The 24,715-nt window shown below is 52.0% G+C and overlaps 1 protein-coding gene across 4 annotated transcripts in view; it reads left to right on the top strand.

Moving 5' to 3' along the window:
* LOC102147509 (anthrax toxin receptor-like) overlaps positions 1–24,715 on the top strand; it is a 63,530-nt gene that overhangs the window by 21,469 nt on the left and 17,346 nt on the right. For all 4 annotated transcript variants that reach the window (XM_005603281.4, XM_070229843.1, XM_023648542.2 and 1 more), the window contains exons 4-15: positions 1,969–2,050; positions 2,153–2,186; positions 3,183–3,262; positions 3,338–3,406; positions 3,678–3,755; positions 3,850–3,910; positions 16,129–16,224; positions 19,358–19,427; positions 19,986–20,064; positions 22,011–22,196; positions 23,454–23,492; positions 24,626–24,697. In XM_005603281.4, coding sequence (XP_005603338.2) covers positions 1,969–2,050; positions 2,153–2,186; positions 3,183–3,262; positions 3,338–3,406; positions 3,678–3,755; positions 3,850–3,910; positions 16,129–16,224; positions 19,358–19,427; positions 19,986–20,064; positions 22,011–22,196; positions 23,454–23,492; positions 24,626–24,697 — 946 coding nt within the window. The remainder of the gene's footprint in view (positions 1–1,968; positions 2,051–2,152; positions 2,187–3,182; positions 3,263–3,337; positions 3,407–3,677; positions 3,756–3,849; positions 3,911–16,128; positions 16,225–19,357; positions 19,428–19,985; positions 20,065–22,010; positions 22,197–23,453; positions 23,493–24,625; positions 24,698–24,715) is intronic.

The following is a 24,715-nucleotide window of genomic DNA, read 5'->3' as shown; positions in this document are numbered from 1 at the left end:
AGCAGGCTGGGCTGAGGTGCAGGAGGGAGGCATGACGTGCCCGCATCCTAGGAGGGCTGAGCAGGTGCCCACAGGCCCGGAGGAAGGCAGTCCTGGGCTTCTGAGTAGTTTGGAGGTTCGAGTTCCCATGGATACAAATGACTGGAACCCAACTCAGAGTGGGTGGAGCACCAGAGCGGGGGGAGGACATTTAGGACTGATGGGTCCCAGGATTTGAGGGACAGAGCCACTGCTCAGGACCTTGGAGAGAAGCCAAGCACCACACAATGAGCAGGAAGAGCCAGGCTGCAGGGGAGGGCGTGTGGGGGTCCCAGGGCATGGGCACAGACTCCCATGTCTGACTCCCAGGAGAAGCAGGGACTGGGCTGGCGGCTCCATGGCCTAGGGGAAGGCGGGGTTTTGTGTGTGCCTGTGGTTCCTATTTGGGAGAGAGAGACTGAGTGGGTTTGAGGTGGAAGAAAGCAAGTCCATGGGGAGGGACTCTGGCAGGTGGCAGAGACAGAGGCAGCGGGGGCGGGGCATGGGCCTCAGGTAGAGGAGCGGCCCTGGGGGAGAGTAAGACCACTGCCTCCCCCAGGGCAGGGGCTCAGGGCCCAGACCATGAGAAGCTGTGAGAGGCTCCTGGAGGGCCTCCCAGGTCATCTCTGGTGAGCGAAGGTGGGGCTGTCTTCCCCATGGGGGGGTGTCAGGAATGGGTGTGGAGCTCAGGGGAGCAGAAAAGATGTGAGCTCGTGTGAGTTTAGGGGGGTGATATTTTAAGAGGAGGGGTTCTTGCCGAGGGTGCTAGGAGCCTGTGGTCCCTTGGGAGCACAGCTGGGAGCAGGGGGTGACTTGGGCTGCCGGGGCAGCAGCAGGGAGAGCTCGAGGGGGCGAGAGCACAGCCTGGCTGAGCTGGGTGCTGGCCGGAGGCTGGGAGGCTGAGAGTTGCAGCATATTGGGGGTGCTACTGACAAAACAGAAGACTTCTAGATGTTCAGAGAGGGGGGCGGGTGTGTGTGCTGGGCTGGGCAGGGCCTGGGTTGGCCTCCGCTGGCCATGGGTCCAGGCTGCCTCACGTCCTGGGCTGGGCTGGGCAGGGCTGGACCTGGGGCTCTCAGCTCTCCTCCCGTGGCAGCATCTCTTCTGCCTTCAGCAAGAGGCCAGCCTTCAGGGCCACGGTCTCCTGAGCCTTGCTGTGCCCACTCAGCCCTGTCACATCGGATAAACCTGGACCCAAGACCACCCCCTGCTGTGTCGCAGTCCCAGCCTGTGCTTCTGCATTAACAGCGCCTGACAGGCCACCTCCCCAAGGCAGCCTGGGACCATGGCATTTCCGCCTGCTTGGACAGCCCTCAGGGCCACTGCCCCAGCTTTGGTCCTTTCCTTCAGGACGCATGAGGTCCAGGAGCTGAGCCCTCTAATTAAACAGCTTTGTTACTTCCTTTAGCACCAACTACAGAATGGGGAGAGGCTTGGAGGCACTGAGTCATCCTTGGGGGTCTGTGGCAGGGACGATAGGAGCAGGGGGCATCAAATGGATGACCTTCTCCAAACTCAGCTTTACCTGTTGGAGGACCGCATGCTCTGCCGAGGGGCCCTTGGGTGCTTTGCGGTCCTGCCAGTCACATTGTGTGTGCCAGCGTCACAGGGGACATCCTGGATGCTCCCACTCCCACATGGACGGTCAAGGCAGGGCCCTTGGTGAGGTCCCCTGAGGTCTGCGTGCCTGAGACAGGGGGAGCCCATGGAAAGCCAGCTGTACCCATGGGACCAGACAACCACTGCCCCCCTCACGTCTCCAGTTGGGGGACATGAAGCCCTGTTGGTTTCAAAGACACAGGGTGGGCGGGCCATGACAGGGCCACTTGACTGAGTCCTCTGCTGTCCAGGCCGCTCAGCACAGGGCGGAATGGCGCCAGGATAGCGTGGGGCTGGTTTTCAACCGTCAGCCCCCCATTCCGCCTCAACCCCCTTTCTGATTTTCTTCAGAAATGAGATACACGATGGTCTTGACCGGCTTAAGAATGTGGTGCCTTCAGGAGAGAGAAACATGCAGGAGGGGTTTAAAAAGGTACAGCCCGCTGGCGCTCTGGGGATTTGCTCTGCTTGTCAAGTTCCTAGAGTGCTGTTGGCTGAGCTCACTGCCTCTCAACCCTCCTTCCTGTTGTTGCAGGCCAATGAGCAGATCCAACAAGTGTACTCCAAAGGTAAGCTGCCTGCTGACTCCTCATGGGCAGGTCCATCTGGGACGGAGCCAGGCCTGGGCCTCAGTGAGGCCTGGCACACCCACCTCGGCCACTTCCTAGCGCTGACCTTTGGGGAAAGTTGCTTGCCCTCTCTGAGCTGCAGGCTCCCACTCCGTGCAGTGAGGATAAAAGCCCCCTCAGTGATGTTTCTCAGAATACACGGGATCATGTTTGCACATTCTTGGTTCTTAGTAAACATGCGCTCTTGCTGGGCTGCACGAGAAGGGAGGGAACAGCCCGGGGCCCTAGAGCAGACAGGCTTCAGTTTTCGGAAAAAAGACCTTGCTCTCCTCCTTGCTGACCTCGCTTTTGTCTCCATCCCATTTCTGGCTGTGATTCCTTTTCCCTTCTGCTCCTTCCCTTGATTGACTGTCATCCTGGGACTGTGTCTCCAACAGTGGAAAAGGCTGTGCTGGGCCAGAACTATCTCTGTCTAGACTGTAGGGTTACAGCTCTTGTCAGGAGAGAAGCTTGGGCCTGGTGGGAAAGGCTTTGAGCTGCTCAAGCGCCTGTGACCCACATTGGGAACCACTGGGGACACAGGTGCCAGCAGGAGTGTGGGCAGGTGCTGCTCGGATCAGGAGCACAGCCTTCCACAGAGCCTGCGGGCCCTGTTCCTCACTTTGCCCACCCGAAATGCTGACACTTGTCCAATGAAACAGCTGGAGTCACCTGTCAGGGCAAAGGTTGTGCCATCTGGCAGTGGTGAGAGTTCAGTAGGTAGGGCCCTGAGCTGGCTCCATCTCCTCATCTGGAAAGTGGGTCCTGGGCTGAGCTGCTTCTCCCTCCAGGAGTAGGATGCAGAGTCCCCCAGGCACTGTGCACGGTGGGTGCTGAGGTCTGCGTGGCCTCTCCCCAGGAGGAGGAGGTGTGGGGGGCAGTGCTGTGGCCCTGGCAGCCTGCGGTGGGTCACGCTGGGTGCCTTTGCTGACCAGGCCACTCCCTTCTTCTTTGTAGACAAAAATGTCTCCAGCCTGATTATTGCTCTGACCACTGGACCAATACGGTCAAAGATATTACGGCAGACCAAGAGCGAAGTGAGTCCTGCCCACTTTACTATCTTTTTGCTCCTTTGTCTTGATATTCTTTACTAAAAGTCTTCTTTCTCTTAGGCTAACAGGGCTCGGAATATGGGGGCCACAGTTTACTCTGTGGGGTTCAACGACTATATTGCAGACCAGGTAATGCTGATCAGGTAACCAGGGGCAACCTAGTTTGGGGAAACCTATCAAGTTGGCTTTCCCAGGGTAGAAATGAACAAGTGTTGTGTAAAACCTACACACCACAAGCGAGGGTGGAAGAGCTTTCTACTCTGGGTGGGCTGATGGCAGACGCCAGGGTCTGGGCTTAGAGTGTGACATGGCATGAGGCAAGGGCCTGTCTCCTGGGATTGGGATGTGCTGTGTCCTCCAGCCCTGCCTCTGGACCTGATCCACCTTCTCTCCCGTGTAGCTGAGGACTCTTGTACTAAGAGGTGGCCAAAAGTATGCGAAAGATGAATTCAAGTCCTTCGATGACTTTGTTATCTTGGTAAGTGTGGGCTAAGTGTGAGCAGGGGCACAGGGTGGCTTCTCACCAGGCCTGCCATTCACTCTCCTGACCCTGCCATCTGTTTCTCTTCCAGCTTGTAGGAAATTCCTGTAAGGAAATTCTGCGTGAGGATGCTTTCTTTGCTTGCATAGGAGGTAAGAGCTGGGCTCCCTGTTCTAGACAGAAGGGTATTTCCTGTGAGTATATGTGTGAATTTGTGTGTGTTTAGTGTGGGTGTGTGGTGTGTCAGTGTGTGGTGTTTAGAGTGTTAGGGTGTGGTGGGTCGTTGTGGTGATTGTGTGATGTATGTTGTGTGTGTGTCCTGATGAAGTGTTGTCAGTGTGTGGTGAGTGTGTGTGATATACGTGTGGTTTGAGTGGTCTGAGTGTGTATGGTGTGTATATGTTTCATGTGTGTGTGGTGTCTGAGTGTGTGATGTGATGTGTGTGGGGGTGGTTGTATAGAACTGTATTGGGCATGAGTGTGCATTGTGACATTTGTGTGTGGGTTCAGTGTGTGATATGTATGAGTGTGTAGTGTATGTGTTTTATGTGTGGTGTGAGTGGTCTGAGTGTGTGTGGTATGTGTGTGACAGTATGAGTGTGGGAGGTGTATGTGGCGTGTCTGTGTGCATGAGCTGAGTGTACACGGATGTGTAGGTTATAGTGTGCATTGGGTATACACGTGTATGTTTGTGTGCAGTGTGTATGCCAGGGGTTAGATGCGGGTATGAGTGGGTGATTACTTTTTTCCCAGTTTTATTGAGATATAATTTGCACACAGCTCTGTGTAAGTTGAAGGTATACCACACAGTGATGTGTCATGCAAATATTGCAAAATGATTACCACAGTAAATTTAGTGTAACTATTTTTTACATCTCAAAACCAAAAGTTTAATTAAAAAATAAGAAAATATATCTTAAAAGCCCTCAACAAAACACTGCAAATGGAATCCAACAACACATAAAAAGGACAGTAGCTCAGGACCAGTTAGAGATCTCTGCAGAAATGCCAGTGTGACTCTGTATTTGAAATATTGAGGTAACTTATCCCATCAGCGAAATGGGGAAGAAACAACCTGCTTGTCTCAATGGATGAGAAAAAGAGCTGGACACAGGCCAACATCCAGCATCCACCAGGAGCGGAGCCTGACAAAGGCGTCCGGACAGATCACACAGCTAACATCACACCAGGGGTCACGTGGGGAACGCCTCCCCCAGGTCTGAACCTGACAAGGATGCCCTGTCTCCTGAGAGGGCTCCCTGTGCCAGTGTGTGCCCAGCATCCTGCACAGATGCTTGGTGAGAGGAGCCTCTCTCTGTCGTGTCCTCGCTGTGTGCAGGCGTGTGTGTCCCTGTCTCAGGCATTGGTCCAGCTGAGGTGGGTGGATGAGCACACTTCTTCCCCTGGCACCAGCACCCGGCCGGATCCAGCCGGATCCAGTCCCAGGCAGCCGCGGCCAGCCTCTGTGCCCTTCAGGCTGTGGTGCCACAGGCTGTGGGTCAGACAGAGCTGTGGGCATATCTGAGCTTTGCTGCCCGTGGGCCGATTGCCGAGTATCTGCAAGTCCCCCCTCTGTCTCCAAGAGGTAGAAAGAACGATGCACCCTGGCAGACCTGTTGTGAGGGGTGAGACCAGTGGAGTCGGCAGTGATGGGCACAGGACCTGGAAGCTGGGAGGCCCTACCCAACAGTAGCCGGGACTAGGATTTCCCTCTTTGATCACTGGCTCTGCCCCCCACCCCTCTGCTGAGCCCAGGCTGGGGAGGGAGGTGGCTCAAGGACAGCCAGGACGAGAGTCACCAGCTGTTGGTGGCAGCTGTGTTGCTTCTCCTGTGTTCTGAAGCTGTGAACTGCAGCGCACAGTATGGAGGTGGGTTAGAACCCCCTCCCCCCCAACACACAGGGAGGGTCTTTTCCTGCTTCTCCTGGTTTAAAGTGCCCAGCTGTGCAGCCGGCCTGACAGCTTCGTTTCTCTGCTTCTGTTCCCTGGACACACACGCACAGGCTGTAGCATCTGAGCAGCACGTCAAACCGCAAGTGAGGATGCGAGTTGTCATTCCTCCCATGTGGCAGCCCAGCTGAGGTGACAGGTGCCCGCTGCACACCCTCTGCCAGCATGGTCAGCGTCCCTGCTCTGCCCTTTTAATCAGTTGCTGTCTTGTCAGAAGCGTGACAGTCCCTTGGAGGGAAAGCACAAGGCAGGGACGTGGACCCTAAATGGAATAGACGGAGCTGTTTCACAGGCTGTCATCCTGAATCCATCAGAGGGCCAGGGGGCCTGAGGAAGCAGGCGGGAGGGAGCGCTACGCATGCAGCCTCTTCAGCCTCTGGGGCTCACTCAGGGCAAGGCTGAGGCCTCTGCTGGCCTCCCTGTCCCCAGGTCTGCACTCCATTCTGTCCTCTGCCCAGGGCCCGAGGGTGCTGAGAAGGCCACTTCCCTAACCCCAGGCTGGCTGGCTGTCGGAGGCCCCTTAGCTGGACAATGGCCCCCTCCGAGGTTCAGCCTGGCTCTGGGCCTCACCTGCTATGAGGTGCCGTGGGAGGGAGGGGCTGGGCTTCTTGCGACCCTTCCTTGGCCTTGCGGGGTCCCGGCCACCCATTCTTTGAGAGCTTACACTCAAGGCACCTCACCCACAGGCCCTTTCCTGCTTGACTGGCCCCTGTGGCTTCCCAGAGCCCTCAGTCTGTCCCACTCCATGGTCACCTGTCCCCCAGTGTGTACATGCCGTCTGCTTGGCTGCATCCACAGCTTTATTCTCCTCATTTGGTTCTTTGGTTTTCTTCCATCCTTTTATTGTGGGAATTTTCAAACCTACAGCAAAGTGAAAATGGTTTACAATGAGCAAACCCTATACGCACTACCTTCATTTTGAAATTATCTGACCATGTCATCTTTCTCAATCTCTCTCTTTGTCTTCATTAATCCATCTTGTTTTGGGCTGTATTTCAAATTATATTACAGTCATCAGCCTATATCACCCCCAAGCCCCTCCTCTGAGTTTCTTTACCTAGGGAACAATATTTGCTAACACTTCTCTTTTCAAAATGCAGAAATTTTGTGTATCATTTTTTTAAGTGTTTTGTGTTTTTTAAATTTGTTTTTTTTTCTTAATTGAGGTACCATTGGTTTATAACGTTATATAAATTTCAGGTGTACTCATCATAGTTTGATTTCTGTGTAGTTTACATCATATTCACCACCCAAAGACTAATTACAATCCATCATCATACACATGTGCCTAATCACGGCTTTCACCCTGCCCCCCCCTTCCCTTCTGGTAACCACTCATCCAATTTGTGTCTCTATGTGATTGATTGTTGTTGTTTTGTTTCTTCTATTTATGAGTGAGATCATACGGTATTTGACTTTGTCACTCTGACTTGTTTCACTCAGCATAAGACCATCAAAGTTCATCCATGTTGTCGCAAATGGCAAGATTTCATCTTTCGTTATGGCTGAGTAGTATTCCATTCTGTATATATACCACATCTGCTTTATCCATTCGTCCCTTCATGGGCACCTATGTTGTTTCTAAGTCTTGGCTATTGTGACTAATGCTGTGATGAACACAGGGGCACATATATCTTTATGCATTCATGTTTTCATGATCTTTGGATAGATGCCCAACAGTGGAATAGCTGGATCATGTGGTGGTTCTATTCTTAATCTTTTAAGGAATCTCCATACTGTTTTTCATAGTGGCTGCACCAGTTTGCACTCCTACCAGCAGAGTATGAGAGTTCCCTTTTCTCCACATACTCTCCTACACTTGCTATTTCTTGTCTTGTTAATTATAGTCATTCTGAAGGGCATGAGGTGGTATTTCAGCATAGTGTTGATGTGGATTTCCCAGTAATTAGTGATGTTGAACATCTTTTCATGTGCCTGTTGTCTTTTTTCAAAAAATGTTTGTTCAGATCTTTTGCCCATTTTTAAATTGGGTTGTTTGTTTTTTGTTGTTGAGGTGTGTGAGTTCTTTATATATTTTGAATATTAACTGCTTATCAGATGTGGGTTTGCAAATATCTTCTCCCAATTGTTAGGTTGCCTTCTCGTTTTGTTGATGGTTTCCTTTGCTGTGCAGAAGCTTTTCAGTTTGATGTGGTCACATTTGTTTTTTTTTTCTATTGGTTCCTTTGCCTGATCAGACATGGTATTTGAAAATATGCTCCAAGACCCATGTTGAAGAGCGTACTGCCTGTGTTTACTTCTAGAAGTTTTATGGTTTCAGGTGTTACATTCAGCTCTTTAATCCATTTTGAGTTAATTTTTGTGAATGGTCTAAGATAAGGGTCTACTTTCATTCTTTTGCATGTGCCTGCCCAGTTTTCCCAGCACCATTTATTGAAGAGACTCTCCTTTCTCCATTGTATGTTCTTGGCTCCTTTGTTGAAAATTAGCTGCCCATAGAAGTGTGGGTTTCTTTCTGGGCTCTCAATTCTGTTCCATTGATTTGTGTCTCTTTTTGTGCCAGTACCATGCTGTTTTGGTTACTATGGCTTTGTAGTATATTTTGAAATCAGGGATTGTGATGCCTCCAGCTTTGTTCTTTTTTCTCAGTATTCCTTTGGCTCTTTTGGGTCTTATCTTGTTCCATATAAATTTTAGGCTTCTTTGTTTTATTTCTGTGAAAAATGTAGTTGGAACTTTGATAGGGATTGCATTGAATCTGTAGATTGCATGAGGAAATATGGACATTTTAACTATATTTATTCTTCCAATCATGAGCACAGGATATCTTTCCATTTCTTTGTGTCTTCTTCAATTTCTTTTGACAATGTTTTATAGTTCTCAGTTTACTGCTCTTTCACCTTTTTGGTTAAATTTATTGTTAGGTATTTTATTCTTTCTGTTGCAATTGTAAATGGGATTGTATACTTAATTTCTCTTTCTGCTACTTCATTGTTAGTGTATAGAAATGCAAATGATTTTTGTATGTTGATATTGTATCCTGCAACCTTACCATATTCCTTTATTTCTATAAATTTTCTGGTGGATTCTAGAGTTTTCTATATATAATAGAATCATGTCATCTGCATAGTGACAGTTTCACTTACTCCTTTCCAATTTGTATCCCTTCTATTTCTTTTTCTTACCCAGTTGTTCTGGCTAGGACTTCCAGTATTATGTTAAATAAGAGTGGTGAAAGTGGGCATCCTTGTCTGGTTCTTGTTCTAGAGGGATGGCTTTCAGTTTTTCTCTGTTGAGTGTGATATTACCTGTGGGTTTGTCATATATGGCCTTTATTATGTTGGGGTATTTCCCTTCTATTTCTATTTTATTCAGAGTTTTTATCATAAATGCATGTGTATTTTGTCAAATGTTTTCTCTGCATCTATTGAGATGGTCATATGATTTTATTCTTCATTTTGTTAATGTGGTGTATCACATAGATTGGTTTGCAGATGTTAAACCATCCCTACATCCCTGGAGTAAATCCCACTTCATCATGGTATATGATCTTTTTAATGTATTGTTGTATTCGATTTGCTAGTATTTTTTGACGATTTTTGCATTGATGTTCATCAGTGATATTGGCCTGTAATTTCCCTTTTTTGTGTTGTCTTTGTGTGGTTTTGTTATTAGGGTCATGTTGGCTTCAGAGAATGAGTTAGGAACCTTCCTCTCCTCTTCAGTGTTTTGGAAGAGTTTGAGAAGGGTGGGTATTAAGTCTTTGAATGTTTGGTAGAATTCACTAGGTAAGCTGTCTGGTCCTAGACTTTTATTTTTTGAGAGACTTTTGATTAGTGTTTTGATCTCCTTACTGGTGAGTGGTCTATTCAAATTCTCTATTCCTTATTGCTTTAGTTTTGGAAGGTTGTATGATTCTAAGAATTTATCTGTTTCTTCTAGATTGTCCAATTTGTTGGTATACAGCTTTTAATAGTATTCTCTTATAATCTTTGGTATGTCTGAGGTGTCCCTTGTAATATCTCCTCTTTCATTTTTGATTTTATTTATTTGAGCCTTCCCTTTTTTTCTTGGTGAGTCTAGCTAAAGGTTTTTCAATTTTGTTTATATTTTCAAAGAACCAGCTCTTGATTTCATTGATTTTTTTCTATTATTTTTTGTCTCTATTTCATTTATTTCTGCTCTGATGTTTATTATTTCCTTCCTTCTACTTCTTTTGGTTTTGTTTGTTCTTCTTTTTCCAGTTTCTTTAGGCGCACTGTTGGATTGTTCATTTGAGATTTTTCTTGTTTGATGAGATAGGCCTGTATTGCTATAAACGTCCCTCTTTGAAGCACTTTTGCTGTATCCCACAAATTTTGGCATGTCCTGCTTTCATGTTCCTTTGTCTCTAGGTATTGTTTTTATTTCTCTTTGATTTCTTCGTTGACCGGGTTCAGTAGCATTTTCTTTAATCTCTAGGTATTTGTGCCTTTTCCAATTTTCTTCCCATAGTTGATTTCTGCTTTCATACTGTTGTAGTCAGAAAAGATACTTGACATTATTTCAGTCTTCTTAAATTTATTGAGACTTTTTTTGTGGCCTAATGTGTGATCAGTGCTGGAGAGTGTTCCAAATGCATTTGAATAGAATGTGTATTCTGCAGTTTTTGGATGGAATATTCTGTATAAATCTACTAAGTCCACCTGGTCTAATGTGTCATTTAAGGTTAACGTTTCCTTATTGATCTTTTGTTTGGATGATCTATACATTGGTGTAAGTGGAGTGTTAACATCCCCTACTATTATTGTGTTACTGTCTATTTCTCCATTTATGTCTGTTAGTAATTGCTTTATATATTTAGGTGCTCCTATGTTGGGTACATAGATATTTACAAGTGTTATGTCCTCTTGTTGGATTGCTCCCTTTATCATTATGTAGTGCTCTTGTTTGTCTCTTGTTATAGTTTTTGTCTTAAAGTCTATTTTGTCTGATATAAATATTGCTGCCCCAGCTTTTTTTCATTGCCATTTGCATGGAGTATCTCTTTCCATCCCTTCTCTTTCAGTTTGTGAGTTTCTTTAGGTCTAAAGTGTGTCTCTTGTATGTGGCATATATGTAGGTCTTGTTTTTTAATTAATTCAGCCACCCTATGCCTTTTGATTGGAGCATTTAGTCCACTGACACTTAAAGTAGCTATTGATAAGTATGTACTTATTGCCATTTTGTTACCTTTTTTCTGGATGTTTTAGTACTTCTTCTCTGTTCCCACCTTCTTCTCTTGCTCTCTTCCCTTGTGGTTTGATGGCTTTCTTTAGTATTATGTTTGGGTTCCTTTCTCTTAATTTTCTTGTGTGTTTATTATAGGTTTTTGGTTTGTGATTACCATGAGGTTCATATATAATAACCTGTGTATAAAGTGATCTGTATTAAGTTGATGGTCTCTTAAGTTTGACTTCTTGCTAAAAGCTCTACTCTTTTACTTCCCTCCTCCCACATTTTATGTTCTTGATATCATATCTAACTTCTTTCTTGTGCATGTGTATCCATTACCCTCTTATTATAGAAATAGGTAATTTTAGTTCTTTTGTCTTTTGACCTTCATATTAGCTTCATAGGTGGTTGATCTGCTACCTTTAATGTATATTTGCTTTTACCAGTGATTTTATTGTTTGGTGGGTTTTGTTTTTTTTTTAAATTTTCTTATTCCTGTTTGTGGTCTTTTCCACTAAAATAAGTCCCTATAATATTTCTTGTAGGGTTTATTTATTGCCAATAAATTCCTTTAGTTTTTGCTTGTCTGGAAACCTCTTTATCCCTCCTTCCATTCTGAAGGATAACCTTGCCAGGTAGAGTATTCTTGGCTGTAGGTTTTTTCCTTTCAGCACTTTATATATATCATGCCACTCCCTTCTAGCCTGTAAGGTTTCTGCTGAGAAGTCAGCTGATAGCCTTATGGGATTTCCTTTGTATGTCACTTCTTGCCTTTCTCCTGTAGCTTTTAGGAGTCTCTCTTTAATTTCTTGACATTTTAATTATAATGTGTCTTGGTGTGGACCTCATTGAATTTATCTTGTTTGGTGCTCTCTGTGCTTCCTGTACTTGGATATCTGTTTTCTTCCTTAGGTTAAGAAAGTTTTTGGGTATTATTTCTTCAAGTAGATTCTCCGCCCCTTTGTCTCTCTCTTCTTCTTCTGGCACACTATAATACAGATGTTAGTGCACTTGATGTTGTCCCAGAGTTCCCTTAGACGGTTCTTGTTGTTTTCAATTCTTTTTTCTTTTATCTGTTCAGCTTGGGTGACTTCCTTTACTCTTTTGTCCAGCTCACTGATCCACTTTTGTGTATCATCTACTCTGCTATTGAGTCCCTCTAGTGAATTTTTCATTTTCAGTATTGTATTCTTCATTTCTGATTGGTTCTTTTTTATATGTTCCATTCTTTGTTGAAGTTTTCCCTGAATTCATCCATTGTACTCCCAACATCAGTGAGTATCTGTATGAGTATTACTTTGTACTCTTTGTCAGGTAGATTGTTTATCTCTATTCTGTTTGCTTCTTTTTTGAGGATTTGTCCTGTTCCCTTACTTGGAACATATTTCTTTGTCTCCCCTTTTGGCTCCTTCTTTGTACTTGTATCTATGTAATAGGTAGGTCAGCTACATCTCACAATCTTGGAGAAGTGGTTTGTAAGAGATGCCTTATGAGGTCCAGCAGGGTGCTTCCCTGTTGTCACCAGTTCCAAATATTCCAGAAGTGTCCCCTGTGGGGGCTATGTGTGTCCTTCTGTTGTGGTAGGGTTGCTCTTGCTGCAGGTGCCTGGGGAGTTTATGCTGTCCTCCTAGATGGCTGCTTGTAATGCTCAGCTGCATGCGGCTGCTATGGTTCCTTCATTCACTTTATTGGGTTTGGGGAGCCCCAGCCCAGTTGGCTGCAAGGTCTAAGAGCATATTCCTTTTGCAATTTTTCTGTTAAGTGAGTAGGCTGCAGCATGGCTGTTTTATAGGCTCAGGGGCTTACAGTTGCTGTAGGCCTCTGGCCTGCTAGACTGTTGTCAGCTCTCTCAGGAGTGCAGCTGAGTGGGGCCAGTCCTAAGAATGGAGCACCCAATTGTTTCAGGTGTTGTAAGGTGGCACTGATGCCCTATGTGGCTGTTTGAGAAGCACAAGTCTGCTGCAGCTAATAAGTTCCACTGCCTGCAGGCCCACACACCCCATCAACACAGGCCTGCCCCATGCAGACACCCTGACCTATTGAAGTGGGCACACTCACTTCACTGCAGAGGCCCCACACAGTCTGCCAATGCATACCCTGCCCCTTGCACACACCCTGCATCACAGAGGTGGACCTACTCACCCCGCAGCAGAGGTCCTACGCACCCCACCTCTGTGGGCCCACAGGTGGCCTGAGGGCTTGCTGTTGTGTGGGGCTGCCCACCCTGATCGTGCTGGATTAAATCAGTGCTCTTGTGGGTGGGGCAGACGGCTGCACTAACAGACATCTGCCCTCTGTGTCAGCATGCCTGCACTGTGTCACAAAGATGGCAGCTACCAATGTCTCAGTCCCTGGGGACGTGGTCCCAGCCTGAGAGGTCTTGCCTCTGGGCCAGATGCACCCAGAGCCTATCAAGTGATTCTCTCTTCACCAAAAGAACATGTACCTTTCTTTCTGGTGATTTTAGTTTGCTTTCTGACATGGGTGAAATTGTGCATGGGCCCAAAAGAGAAGGCTTTTCTTTCTCTCAAGTCTCATAGCTTTTCTGGGAATATTCCCCTTATTGTTAATAGCCAGCAAAGGCAGATGTTATGATGCTCGTCTCAGTTATGCTGAGTCCAAAAGCTGATTATTGTGGAAAAGCTCTCTGACTCAGATCCCCTACTCCTCTAGGGAAAGCCCTGTCTGCCTGGAGCAGTAGGCACAGTGGTTTGGAGAGTCCTCCCTGCTGTGTGTTTGCTGGGGATGGACGGGGCTCCTCAGACCCGGGAGGTAGACTGGAGGGCACCAGGTCATTCTTTCTCATGTGGGTGATTGGCCCAGAGTGAGTCTCTGCAAAGAAGTCCAACAGACAGTGCTCGTCAGTGGCAGCACGTAGTAGGGCCCAGTGCGGAGGAGGGCTTTCCTCTGAGTTCTGGCATCCAGGAGCTGCACCGTGGCTGGGAGGCCCTCTGTGTGGAATGGGCAAGACAGGCTGTGTGATGCAGGAGGACCCTGCAGGGCCAAGGCAGACCCCACTGTGCAGTGCAGGGACTTTCTGCCACCAGCCTTGTGGCTGCTGTGCCTCTGCTGTGATAAAGTTCCCCCTTGTCCTATCTTCCTGTCTCCTGGAGATAAACACCATAAATAGTGGATCGTAAATATGTGTGTACCTATCTCTGTGTCCTTTGCAGGGATATTTCTACATTAAAGGGATCGTGCACTACATAATACTTTCCAGCTCTCTGCACAGCATTCCGTCCATGGGGGAACCGAGGTTATTTCTTAGTCTCCCTTGGTCGATATTCAGAGTGTTCCTAATAAGCTGATAATACAAGCCACGCTGCTGTGAACATCCCCACAGTTCCCTCACTGCGGGCCTGGGTCAGATTCCCTGGGATCAATACCAGAAGTAGAATTGCTGCATTAGGGGACACAGGTTAGAAGTTGCTCAGGGATGTCGCATTTCTCTCAGAGTCTGTGCCAAGCAGCACCTGGTGTCCCCAGAACCTTTGCTCCCCAGGGCAGGGCCCGTCCATCTGTGTGGCCTTCTGGGTCTCATGGCAGTCCTTGCCCCTCCTCGCTGCTCAGCTGCCACCCAGCCTTCTCAGGGGCTGCCTGCCTTCCCAGCTCCTCTGTCTGGAGCCCCAGGAGCCTGGGGTGTCACTTTTCTTCCGGAGGCAAAGCTTTCCTTTCCAGAAGCATTGGTCTCCCTTCCGGGGCAGCCCGTCCTTCTGCCCCCTGAGAGCTGGTGGGCAGTGGGGCTGGACGTGGGCCATACCACTCCCTGCACGCCACTTTTAGTCCCTCCTGTGGCTGCATTTCCTTGCTGTGCTTGTTATTGATGGAGGAGTCGGCGTGAGGGCTGCTGGGAAGCAGAAGGAGCAGCTGTGTGGACAGAGCAAAACCCTTTAGCTCCAAGTCTCTTCTGCTCAGACATCTGAAAGCACGCCCCTCCTTCTGCTTATGGAGACTTGCCAGCCTAATGAGACCCTCTGTGGGAGCTGCAGGCCCCAGGGACAGAGGGGGCTCTGCTGCAGAGGAGAAGTGGCCACTGAGCAAGGCCTGAGGGCAGCAGGGGCCACAGGGTGGGAGGGAAGGGCATGCAGGAGAGGGGCAGCCTGCGATTTACACGTGGGCTCCGCTTGTTTAAAACACTGGAAGCCTGACAAAACACGTGACAGGCCAGCTTCGGCCCACAGCCCGAGAATCTGTTTTGCTCAAGGCTGAGACTCGCCCACTTTGCTTGATGGGTGTGTGCTACAGGATCCCTTGAAGTGGGAGGCGCTGGGACTGCCAGGTCCGAGGTTGTGTGGCTTTCCTGAGGAATGGTCCCCTGTTACCTGACCTTGGGCACATCAGCATCTGGGAGTGGAACCAGCCAGACCTGGGCCAGGAGGCAGCAGTGGAGGCTGCTGACCTTGGGCTTGCAGCAGGAAGACCTGCATGTCATCCTGGCCCACTCCCCAGGCCCAAACCCCCTCCCTTCCATCTCTGTACCCCTTGGTATTGGCCTCGGGCAGGGAAGTGCCAGGGAGACCCAGCAGCCTGGCGATGGGCACGGGCCTACAACTGCGCCCTAACATGTGAACGTATCCTGTGGTGTACTGAGTGTGGTCCATGAAGGGTCAGGGGAAGCAGTGGACGGCGGTCACCTCCAGCCTCTGGAACTGCAGCTGAGCCAGGATTCCCCCTTCCATGGGGGATGCTCCTGTGCCAGATCCTGGACTCCTTGCCTGCCTCCTCTGAGTCCCGGCCCTGCTGCTGGGGTCTCCATGCTGCCAGAGGCACACAGAAAGAATTGGGGAAGGATAGACCCCCAAGTGTCCACAAAGTCCCACCCAGGCATGAGTGCCCACCTCATACAGTAGTCTGGGCTGTCTTCAGCCAGTATAGTCCAGGCTCCTCTCTCGTTTATCTGAAGGAGGGCCTGGTGGCAAACAGACACCCCTTACAGTGGACTGTGGGATTTCAAGGTTGGAAACCATGGCTGGCTATCTCTTATGGAGGGAACGAGGCTAGGCGGTTTACTGGGCTCCATGGGTCAGGGGCTATGTTGAGGGCCCCCCCGAGTCTCAAGTCCAGCCCAGCTGCCTCAGAGTCAACCCTCAGCAACACCAGGTAGGGACCGTGTTCGTGGGGCCCAGAGGTGCTGTTTCAGGCACAGCTGCTTCCTCCTAGGAGCCTCCTGGGATTTCTGTTAAAGGGTGGCCTGCCATTGCTGTGACCTCAAAGAGGGGACAGCAGGCAGCCCCACTCACACAGACCTTTGATGTTGCCCTTGCAGAATACTTTGATCTTGGGTTTTTTTCATCTGGCCTAAAAGAAAATAAACTGGATGAATATGTTTGCAGATATAAGTTGGACACCAACCCTGCCTTCAGTAAGTAGCCCCTTCGGTACCTCCATGTGACAGATTTCTCATGCCAGGCTGCCTTCTCCTCAGCCCGTCAAGTGTTCCAGGCCCTTGCTAACCATTTGCTGTGGACGCTGTGGGGACAGAGGCAGCGTGGACAAGCAGAGGAGGGACCTGGCTGGGAAGCCTGGCCACCTCCCCTTCACCTGCAAGTGGGAGGTCTCAACCCCCAGCGCCCCAGGAGTGTCTTAGAGCAGGGCTGTCCCCCTGCCGGGGCTGGATGTGGGGTGCAGGGTCTGCTCTCACAGCTTCATCCCCCTCACTTCTCTCAGCTCTCAGTTCCCTATAGATCCAAGGACCTAAACCCCGCAGGTCTGCTGGTGGGAAGTGGAGACAAGCCCCAGGGGTGAGGCTGTGCCAGGTGCACTGGTACCTCTCCCAGGAAGGTGTGTCCATTTGCACTGAGAGAGGGTGCCACCTGTCAGCCTGGGGCCTGGAATCCTGCCTAGGACACACGTTGCATGTGTGACCTTCACCCAGTGAGTATTCTGTTCTCAGCCTCTGCTTTCTCTGCAGTAAGTGGGGCCACAATGGTGGGTACACTAACTGAGCTCTGTCACATATGGAACCTGGTTTTGGAAATACTCAGGCACCAGGTGGACCCCCATGATGGCTGAGTGGCTTGGGGAAGCACAGAGCTGGGGCAGGCAGATGTGGTGCTCTCAGCGCTGAGGTGGGTGTTACCTTCCCCACGGAGCGCTGGGGAACGGTTGGACTGTCTGCCTCCTCCTCCATCCCCAGTTCGCCCTGGATCCCTTCAGTTCCTCTGATCGTATGTTATGTTCAGTGACTCCTTCCAGGGCCATCTCGGAAACCCGGAGAAACTCCTCTCCCCCTGCACACTTGTAGGCCATCTCTCCTTCTTTCCTTGGGTGCCTAGCATGGGGCAGGGCACTGTCAAGGCCACATCCCCTCCTGCAGAGTTGTGCAGACAGCCTGAGGGAATTAGGTTTCCCTTGGTCTGTACTTTCTCTGAGTCACTCCCTTGCATGGAGACTAATGTTTATCGGGCGCTGATTGCAGCAGTTACTGTGCTCAGTGCCTTACACACACCATCCCCATTAATTCTCCAAAGAGACCTATTGTGACCCCTTTGTCTGGATCTGGAGCCAGAGGCGGGGATGATTCAAGGGTTTGCCCGGGGCCACGAGCAAACCCTTCCTGGTGCAGGAAGAGCTGAAAGTAGCCACAGGTGACCCGAGTGCCCAGTCTGGCCTTCTGCCCTGTGAGAAGACGGTTCTCAGGAAGGTTGGACGCCCCCTGTCCCCAGGAAGTGTGTTCAGATGCTTCCTCTGTGGTCTCTGGCCATCCTGCTATCCCAGCCTGGAGAGGACAGTGTTTCTGTCTGAGGTGGGCCAGGGCCAGGCTCTCACATGGGAGAGCCCGTCCCACAGTCCTGGGCCCCCTGGTGACAGCCGTTCTGCTCCCAGTCAGAGGCTGACGGGGGAGGTCCCAGGGCTGTGTGTTGCCAGGAGCTCTGCTCCTCTGGGGAGGGGTCATTGGGTTGTTTCCAATTACATGTTACCCGGAATGACACATCCAGGAACACGTTTTAGGAAATAGAGAGAAGCATGAAGAAGAAAAATGTTTAAAGAGTTTTCAATATTTCACTCTTAATTAATCTGTTTTTATCATGCAATGTTTTTATAACTTGACACATTTTCTAAAAGTGGCAACTGAAGTTTTGGGTTTAATCAGCTAACAGTGGTTTGAAAACTCCTCTCCAGCCGCCATGCTTTGCGGGGCCCTCGGTGTGCCGGCTGCTGCCATCGCCTCCTTCCCCCTGCTCTGGCCTGTGAACACCCTACTGGACAATCATTGAATTTCTTTGTGGTTTTGCATCCCGCCCCTCAGACACAATCCTTTCCCCTAAGCATCCTTGGCGATCAGTGTTCATTCTCAACACCGGTGAAGGTCAGAGCGAATCTAGAGGTGGAGCCAGCCCAAGAGGAAATGAATGAGTCTGTAGGGAAGAGACCTGACCTGTGGTCAGTCCCGGCTCAGAAAGGACTTTGGGCTCAGGACTGAAGCTTCCACAGCTCTGAGTTATGGAAGTGTGTTGAGCCTGGTGAGTGCCACCTCCACAGAAAACCCAGAAAACAGGAAGCCCCCATTCCCTCCTCAGTGCCCCCATCTCAGTGGTACCACCATCCACCTGGTCACTCTGGCCAAAAGCCTGCGTGTCATCCTGGATTTGTCTTTGCTTTCACCCCCACGTCCAGTCCACCAGCAACTCATGTTGCCTCTGTGTCCAAAACACAACCAAGTCCAGGCAGCCCCTGGATGGATTCATTGTGCTCAGAATAAAACCCAAACCCCTCCCAGGGTCCACGAGGCCCGCCCACCTGTCCTCACTCACTCCTCTCCTCCTCAGCAAGCTCAGGTAGTCATGCCTCAGGGCCTTGGCACATGCCCTCCCACAGCCCAGAACACTCCTTCCCCGATCTCTCCCTGGCTTTCCCCTCATCTGGTTTCAGCTCCAGGAATGCCTCCTCAGAGAGACTTTACTTTTAATGGAAATTTTCAGTAATATGTGAAAGGAGCAAAAATTTGGCAATCAACTAGAAGCAGCCTCCACCTACTTTCAGTAGTTATCAACTTTGGCCAGTCTGGGTTTGTTGATACCCGCACCACTGGTTATTTTGAAGCAAATCCCAGACATCGCATCATTTCATGTATAAATTTCCAGTTTCTCTAAAATAGAAATTGCGTCTCTGAGAGGCAGACAGGTCCCCCGTCCCTGAACAGCTGTCCTTCCCCTTGTTCTCTGCCCCTTCCCTTGTCTAGGGACGTCACAGTACTCTTCACTCTGGCGTTCATTTGCTCGCTGTGAGTTATTTCATTGTGTGTGTCCCTCTCCAGTCCCTCAGATGTGAGGCCCTAGAGAGCAGGGACCCTGCCGGCCTGTTCCCATTACACCCCAGAGCACCGCCCCGCGCCTGGTGCAGGGTGGGAGCGCGGAGATGTCGTTGGACAGAAGGAGGCAGAGAGGAGCTGGCGTCTGCCCAAGTGTTGGCCCTGCTTGCCAGGGGCAGGGAGAGGGGAGAGCGGGGTGGATGGACGGGTCCACTGACATTGTTCTCATGTGATTTTCTTTTAGGTAAAAAAGCCATCTCTATGACAAAAGAAAAATTAATTTGCCCAGGACACGTATTTGACAAACCCCAACAGTAAGTGCCCCGGGTCGGGGGCCACATGAGCCGTTTTTGCCACCATGATGAGCTGTCTAGAATGTGGGATGCTACCTTTGCTGGGACAGCACATGTCAGTCTCCGGGAGGATTCAGGGCATCCACCATACCTGCCCTTGAGGTGCTCAGGGACCCACTGGGGCCCAGACTCTGCTGAGGCGGCAGCATGTGGGCAGTGATGGCCCCAGGGAGGGTACCTTTGCTCCAGGCAGCCTTTCAGAGATAAGACTCGGTTCTCTGTAAATACAGAAGAGTCAGGATAGTGACACCAAGCTGCCCTCTCTGGTCACTTGGCCCAAGGCTACAAGGGCATCTGACCGCATGCAGGGCTCCTCACTGTCTGGTCAGCCTTCATGGCAGAGCTTGACCTCAGAGTGCTTCTGGTGAGCTCTCCTTACACATGTGGTGTGCTCTCCGCTGATCAAATGCCTGATGTTCAAAGTCATTACAGTGACTCCTGTCGGCTACAGTTTGAGCCAAGTGCAAGAACTGTGTCTGTCTGGGCTGCTTGTCACTGTCTGCCCTTGCTGTGCTTTAGGAAGGTCATCGTTGATTACAGCCTGAACAATGGCACCAGCTTCATGGGCACAACATTGAAAATCATCAGCAAGGACTGTGTGAGTGTCAGGGTGGGGCTGCAGCCTCCCTCCTGGGCTGTCCAGAACCCCTGCACTGGAGGGAGAGACACCCTGGGGAGGCAGGCAAGGGCAACAATGACCCCAGGTAGGCCCAGCAAGTATCTTGTGCAGATAGGCACCTGGGGCAGCATTCCATAGTCAGCCCGGGCAGTTAGCCTTTCTGTGGGGATCCGTCCCCTCACTAAGGGTTGAGAAGGGCCCTGGGGGTGCTTCTACAAGAGCACCAGAGGGGCAGCCAGCTGACCAGGCCTTGCAGAACCTCTGCTCTCTGTGAACCAAGTGTCATAAAGGTGTGTGGAAGGGACCAATTAGAGCTCGACTCCAACTCCAGAGATGGTGCTAAGGCTCTACCAACCCTGTCTCCCACCTGCCACCTCCCTGGCCTGGGGCTAGTGGTGGGACATCATGGCTCCATCCTGGATTCCAGCTGGGGCAAGGGGGAGAGGCTGGAGGGTGTGTGCTAGGAGCCAGGTCCAGGACCTCTGGGGTTCCCGAGCCCTCCAAATCGGGGTCCCAGGCACAGGGGATCTGGAGGGTGGCACCCCCTGTGGCCATGCACAGCAGGATGTGTTTCCCCTGCATTGGTGCCCAAGCTGCTGGCACAGCTCCGAACCCACTCAGGACCATCACAGCCCTGCCCCAAGAGGCTGGGGGAGCAGCAGCCGTCATTTGGCTGATGTCTTCAGCCTCCCTCCTGCCTCTCCTCCTCTCTCCTGCTCCTCAGGGCCCCCTGTGCTAACACTCTCACCCCTGCAGGGAGGGTCTCTCCTCTGTTGGTGGAGAAGCAGTCAGGGCTGTGGGGTGCAGCCGGGCTCAGCTCAGGGAGAGGCACCTGGGAAGGGGGGCTGCTCCCAGGAACCCACTTTTCCGAGCTTCTCGTCATCCAGGCACCTTAGCCGGGGGCAGCAGGCTTGGGTGACAGAGAGTCAGGCTGGAGGGGAGGTGTGCCTGGAGGAGGGACGCCTGCACCAGTGCCCACCCCGTGTCCAGGACCAGCTCGGGAGGGTGCCAGCAGGGCGGACAGTCGCCATCTGGTCTGTCTCTGCTTGTCCCTGATGTCCACTCCCGGGCCGTCAGCTGCACTTCGGCCTGTGCCCATCAGGAGTGCCGCCCACGACAGCCGCCCTGCACAGGCACGTGCAGGAGGAGCTCAGGAGCGACCGTGGCTCCCCGTGGGCCTGGGCTTTGCCTCCCTCCAGTGCCCGTTTGCGTGCACGGCCCTCTCTTCCCGCTTCCCTCTCTGCCTCTCTGAGAGCAGAGCCCTGGTCGGGGCAGGGCTGTGCAGCATGCGATCCACGGGGGCAGTGCACTTTCCCGTGGTCGTGCAGACCAGGAGCAGAGCTCCCGTGTCTTAGGCCCCCACGTGGACCTGGCCTGACCCAGAACTCAGTGAATGCTCTCAGCCTCACCACTGCCTGCCCAGGGCCTCGTTACGGAGGTGGACAGAGGCTCAGAGAGACTGAGTCGTCTTGCCCAGGGTTGCAGAGCTGGACAGTGGGGAGAGAGGCGATGGGAGCTGGACCCAGGGCTCCCGCCCCTGCTCTTGCACCCCTACCTCCATGGGCTCAGCAGCCCCTCCTCACCCATCGGGGTCTCTCTAGCCCTCTGTGGTCTTCACAACACTCCTGTACTGTCAGCAGAGGCATGCAGTGAGGCGGGGTTTGGTCACAGAATGGAAGGGTCCAGAAGACCTTAACAGGGCTCTGGGGCACAGACTCTCAGCAGAGACACTGGTGGGACCTGGCCCAGGGCTCCACAGTGGCTCTGTGGGTACCGGTCCTGCTGTGGTCCCTCAGGGAGAGACAACCCGAGGAGAACTGGGAGCTGGCAGACGAGTGTCTCTGGTATGGGAAGCCAGGTGGTGGGTGCATGGGAAGAGGCCACCCAGGCCCACCCCAGGCCACTGCCCTGTGTGCTTTCTGCAGGGAGGGCCCACATTTGTCCCAAAGAAGGAGACCCCAGTGCCCACGACTGTCACAGAGAAGGAGACCCCAGTGCCCACGGTGGCCCCACCTGGCCTGAGCCCCGACAACCCTCTCTTCTTCCCTGTGCTCGTCCCAGCCGTGCTCATCATCCCTGTGCTGATATGCTGCATCTGGTGCTGCAGGAGGGTGAGTGACCCCACCCCCACAGCCCTGGAGCCCAGGCCCACTCGAGCCCCCCCAGGGACCCAGACGCCCGCCTGCCCCATGATCCTGCCTGTGGGCAGGTTCCCGTCAGCTCCAGGGTCATCACATGAGCAGCAGAGGCACAGACTCTGTCCTCCATTCCTGGGCACAGACACAGCTGGGCTGGCTTCTCAGGAGCCTCCTGGCTCATGCTCGCTTCAGGGAGGTGGCCTCCAGCTGCCCTGGGCCTGGGGAGACGTGACCCCCAGCCCTGAGACCAGGACTGCCTCAGAGCAGCCAGGCTTCTGGAGGACTCAGGGGGACTGGAGGCCGGGAGAGGCCTCAGCTGTTAGGGAAGAAGAGGGGTCTGCAGGGGGCACAGATGGCCCCAAAGGGAGACTGATGCTGGCCAGGGGGATTCGGAACCTTTGAAAGGCAACAGGGATGTTGCTCATCTCTAGTGCGTTCCTCAGTCCTTCCTCAGTCATTACTAAGCACCAGGATGTGCTGGGCCCCATGCTGGGTGCTGAGGGACAGAAGTGAAGCGGCCTCCCTCCTTGCCCGCAGGAGCTGACAGCCTAGAATCTGGTCCGGTTTAGTGCCTGGGGGTATTGAGGGTAAAATCTCAATCTTCATAGGGTGTGACAAGTGCCCTGTGTAGCCAGAGCAAGCGGGAAGGACAGAGACTTGCCTGGGGGAGGGAGGGAAGGCCGAGGCTCTGGCTAGCTGGCTTTGAGGGACACAGGCCAGAGAGCTGGAGGGAGAGAGGAAGCAGCAGAGGTGTGGAGGGGCTGAGCAACTAGCAAGAATCAGGTCTGGATTCCCGCAAAGGGGAAGCAGTGAGGAGAGGACGCCCGGGGTGGGGGACTGTCATCCCTGAGGGCTGGGCAGCCAGGGAGGGCTGCAGGGCCTGGGGGGAAAGGGGGAGGACAGGACGGGGAGGGTTCTCTTGTTCATGTGATGTAAGGCTGCTGAGGGCAGGACCAGGCGGGTGTGTCCACCAGGGACCAGGCCCTTAGTGTGCTGTGTCCCCGTGACCCTTCAGGGAGGGCCCGATTATCCTTTGATAATCAGGGAGCCTGGGGCTCAGGAGCCTGGAGGCTGTTGACCACCCAGCACAGGCAGTGGACGCCCAGATGACTCCCCAAAGCCCACGTTCTGTCCCTCTGCTGCAGAGCAGGAGCTTGGCCTGTCCTCACGGCTGAGCCAGAGCTCTCCACCTCCCTCCCAGCCTGGGTTTATGTCTCTTTAACCTTCTAGACCGTCAAGGAGCCACCACCAGTGCAGAAAGCAGAAAAGGTAGGTGGTGTTTGCTCCAGAAGCCATCAGCAGGCCTGATGCACACACTGACCTTCCCAGAGAGGCCTCCTTCAGCCTGTGGGGACATTTCCACTCACGCCCACCAGCTCCCGACTACCTGGGCACAGAGAGCTGGCAGAAAGAAGAGGGTGACAGAGGAGCAGGGAGGGGCTCTGGGGAGGATGTGGGACTCATGAAATGTCCCCCAGACAACACCCTTGCTGAGCCCCCAACCCAGCCTGATGCAGGGCCTTTGTCAGTGACTGAGGGACTCGAGATAGCCTGGTTCAGCAACTGCTAGGATCCCTGCTGAAATGCATGGGGCGTGTTGGCCAGTTCCCAACCACTGTCTGTGGGATGGGCCTTCCCAGGGTTCGGGGAGCCTCGGGAAGGGGGCTGTCAGGTTTCAGGGAGCTAGTCCCCTCCGGGTCTCCCAGATGTTGGCTCCTTTCAGTTGGTCTCCATTTCTGTGCCCTGGCTGGGTGAGCGGCTTTCTGGGGTTGGCCTTAGGGTCTGCAGGGCTGAGGAGGCTGAGTGAGTCTTAGCTGGCATTGAGCTGTGAGGGTGGCCCAGCCCAGGTGAGCACAGGGTCAAGGGTCACGGAATCAGGCTGTGGCTCTCCTGGGGTGGGGCAAGCCAGGCCTCTAGGAAGTAGTCAGAGCTGGGGCCCGGGGTCCCCAGGCAGCAGCCCTGCACCTGGGATCTGGCTGGCAACAGGTCCCACTGCCCTGGAGGCCTCTGCACTGGTTGTATGGTGGGCTGGGTGGCTGGCTCTGCCCGAGGCAGGTGAATGGAGTCCTGTCTCCTGGAAATTGTCTCAGCCTGATGGCCCCTGTGATGTTGCTCGGCCTCACTCCAGGCTTCTCCAGCAAGGGCGGCCTCTGGAACCCAAGGGGAAGGACAGGATTGTTTGGCTGTGTGGGGAGAGACATTTTCACAAACCCAAAGGAGTTTGCTTGTTTTTCACATGGAGCCCGCCCTCCTGTGGTGCAGGATGCTGCTCATTTGTCCTTGAACTCTCCAACCAGCACTTGCTGAGTGGCCAGTGCTTGACAGGTGTTAGTGACCAGACATCATGTGTCTGCACCCCAGGAGCTGCCAGACATGAAGCCGACTCTGTTTTCTCTTCCCAGGAGCCAGAGACATGCCCCACAGTGATTGTCCCTTGGTGTGGGTGCCAACAAGACAGGATAAGATGGATGGAGGTGAGAAGGGCTGCTAGG

The sequence above is a fragment of the Equus caballus genome, chromosome 1, assembly GCF_041296265.1.
Source record: "Equus caballus isolate H_3958 breed thoroughbred chromosome 1, TB-T2T, whole genome shotgun sequence".
In the NCBI taxonomy this organism is placed as follows: Eukaryota; Metazoa; Chordata; class Mammalia; order Perissodactyla; family Equidae; genus Equus; species Equus caballus.
This window is presented reverse-complemented; position numbering and strand designations above follow the sequence as displayed.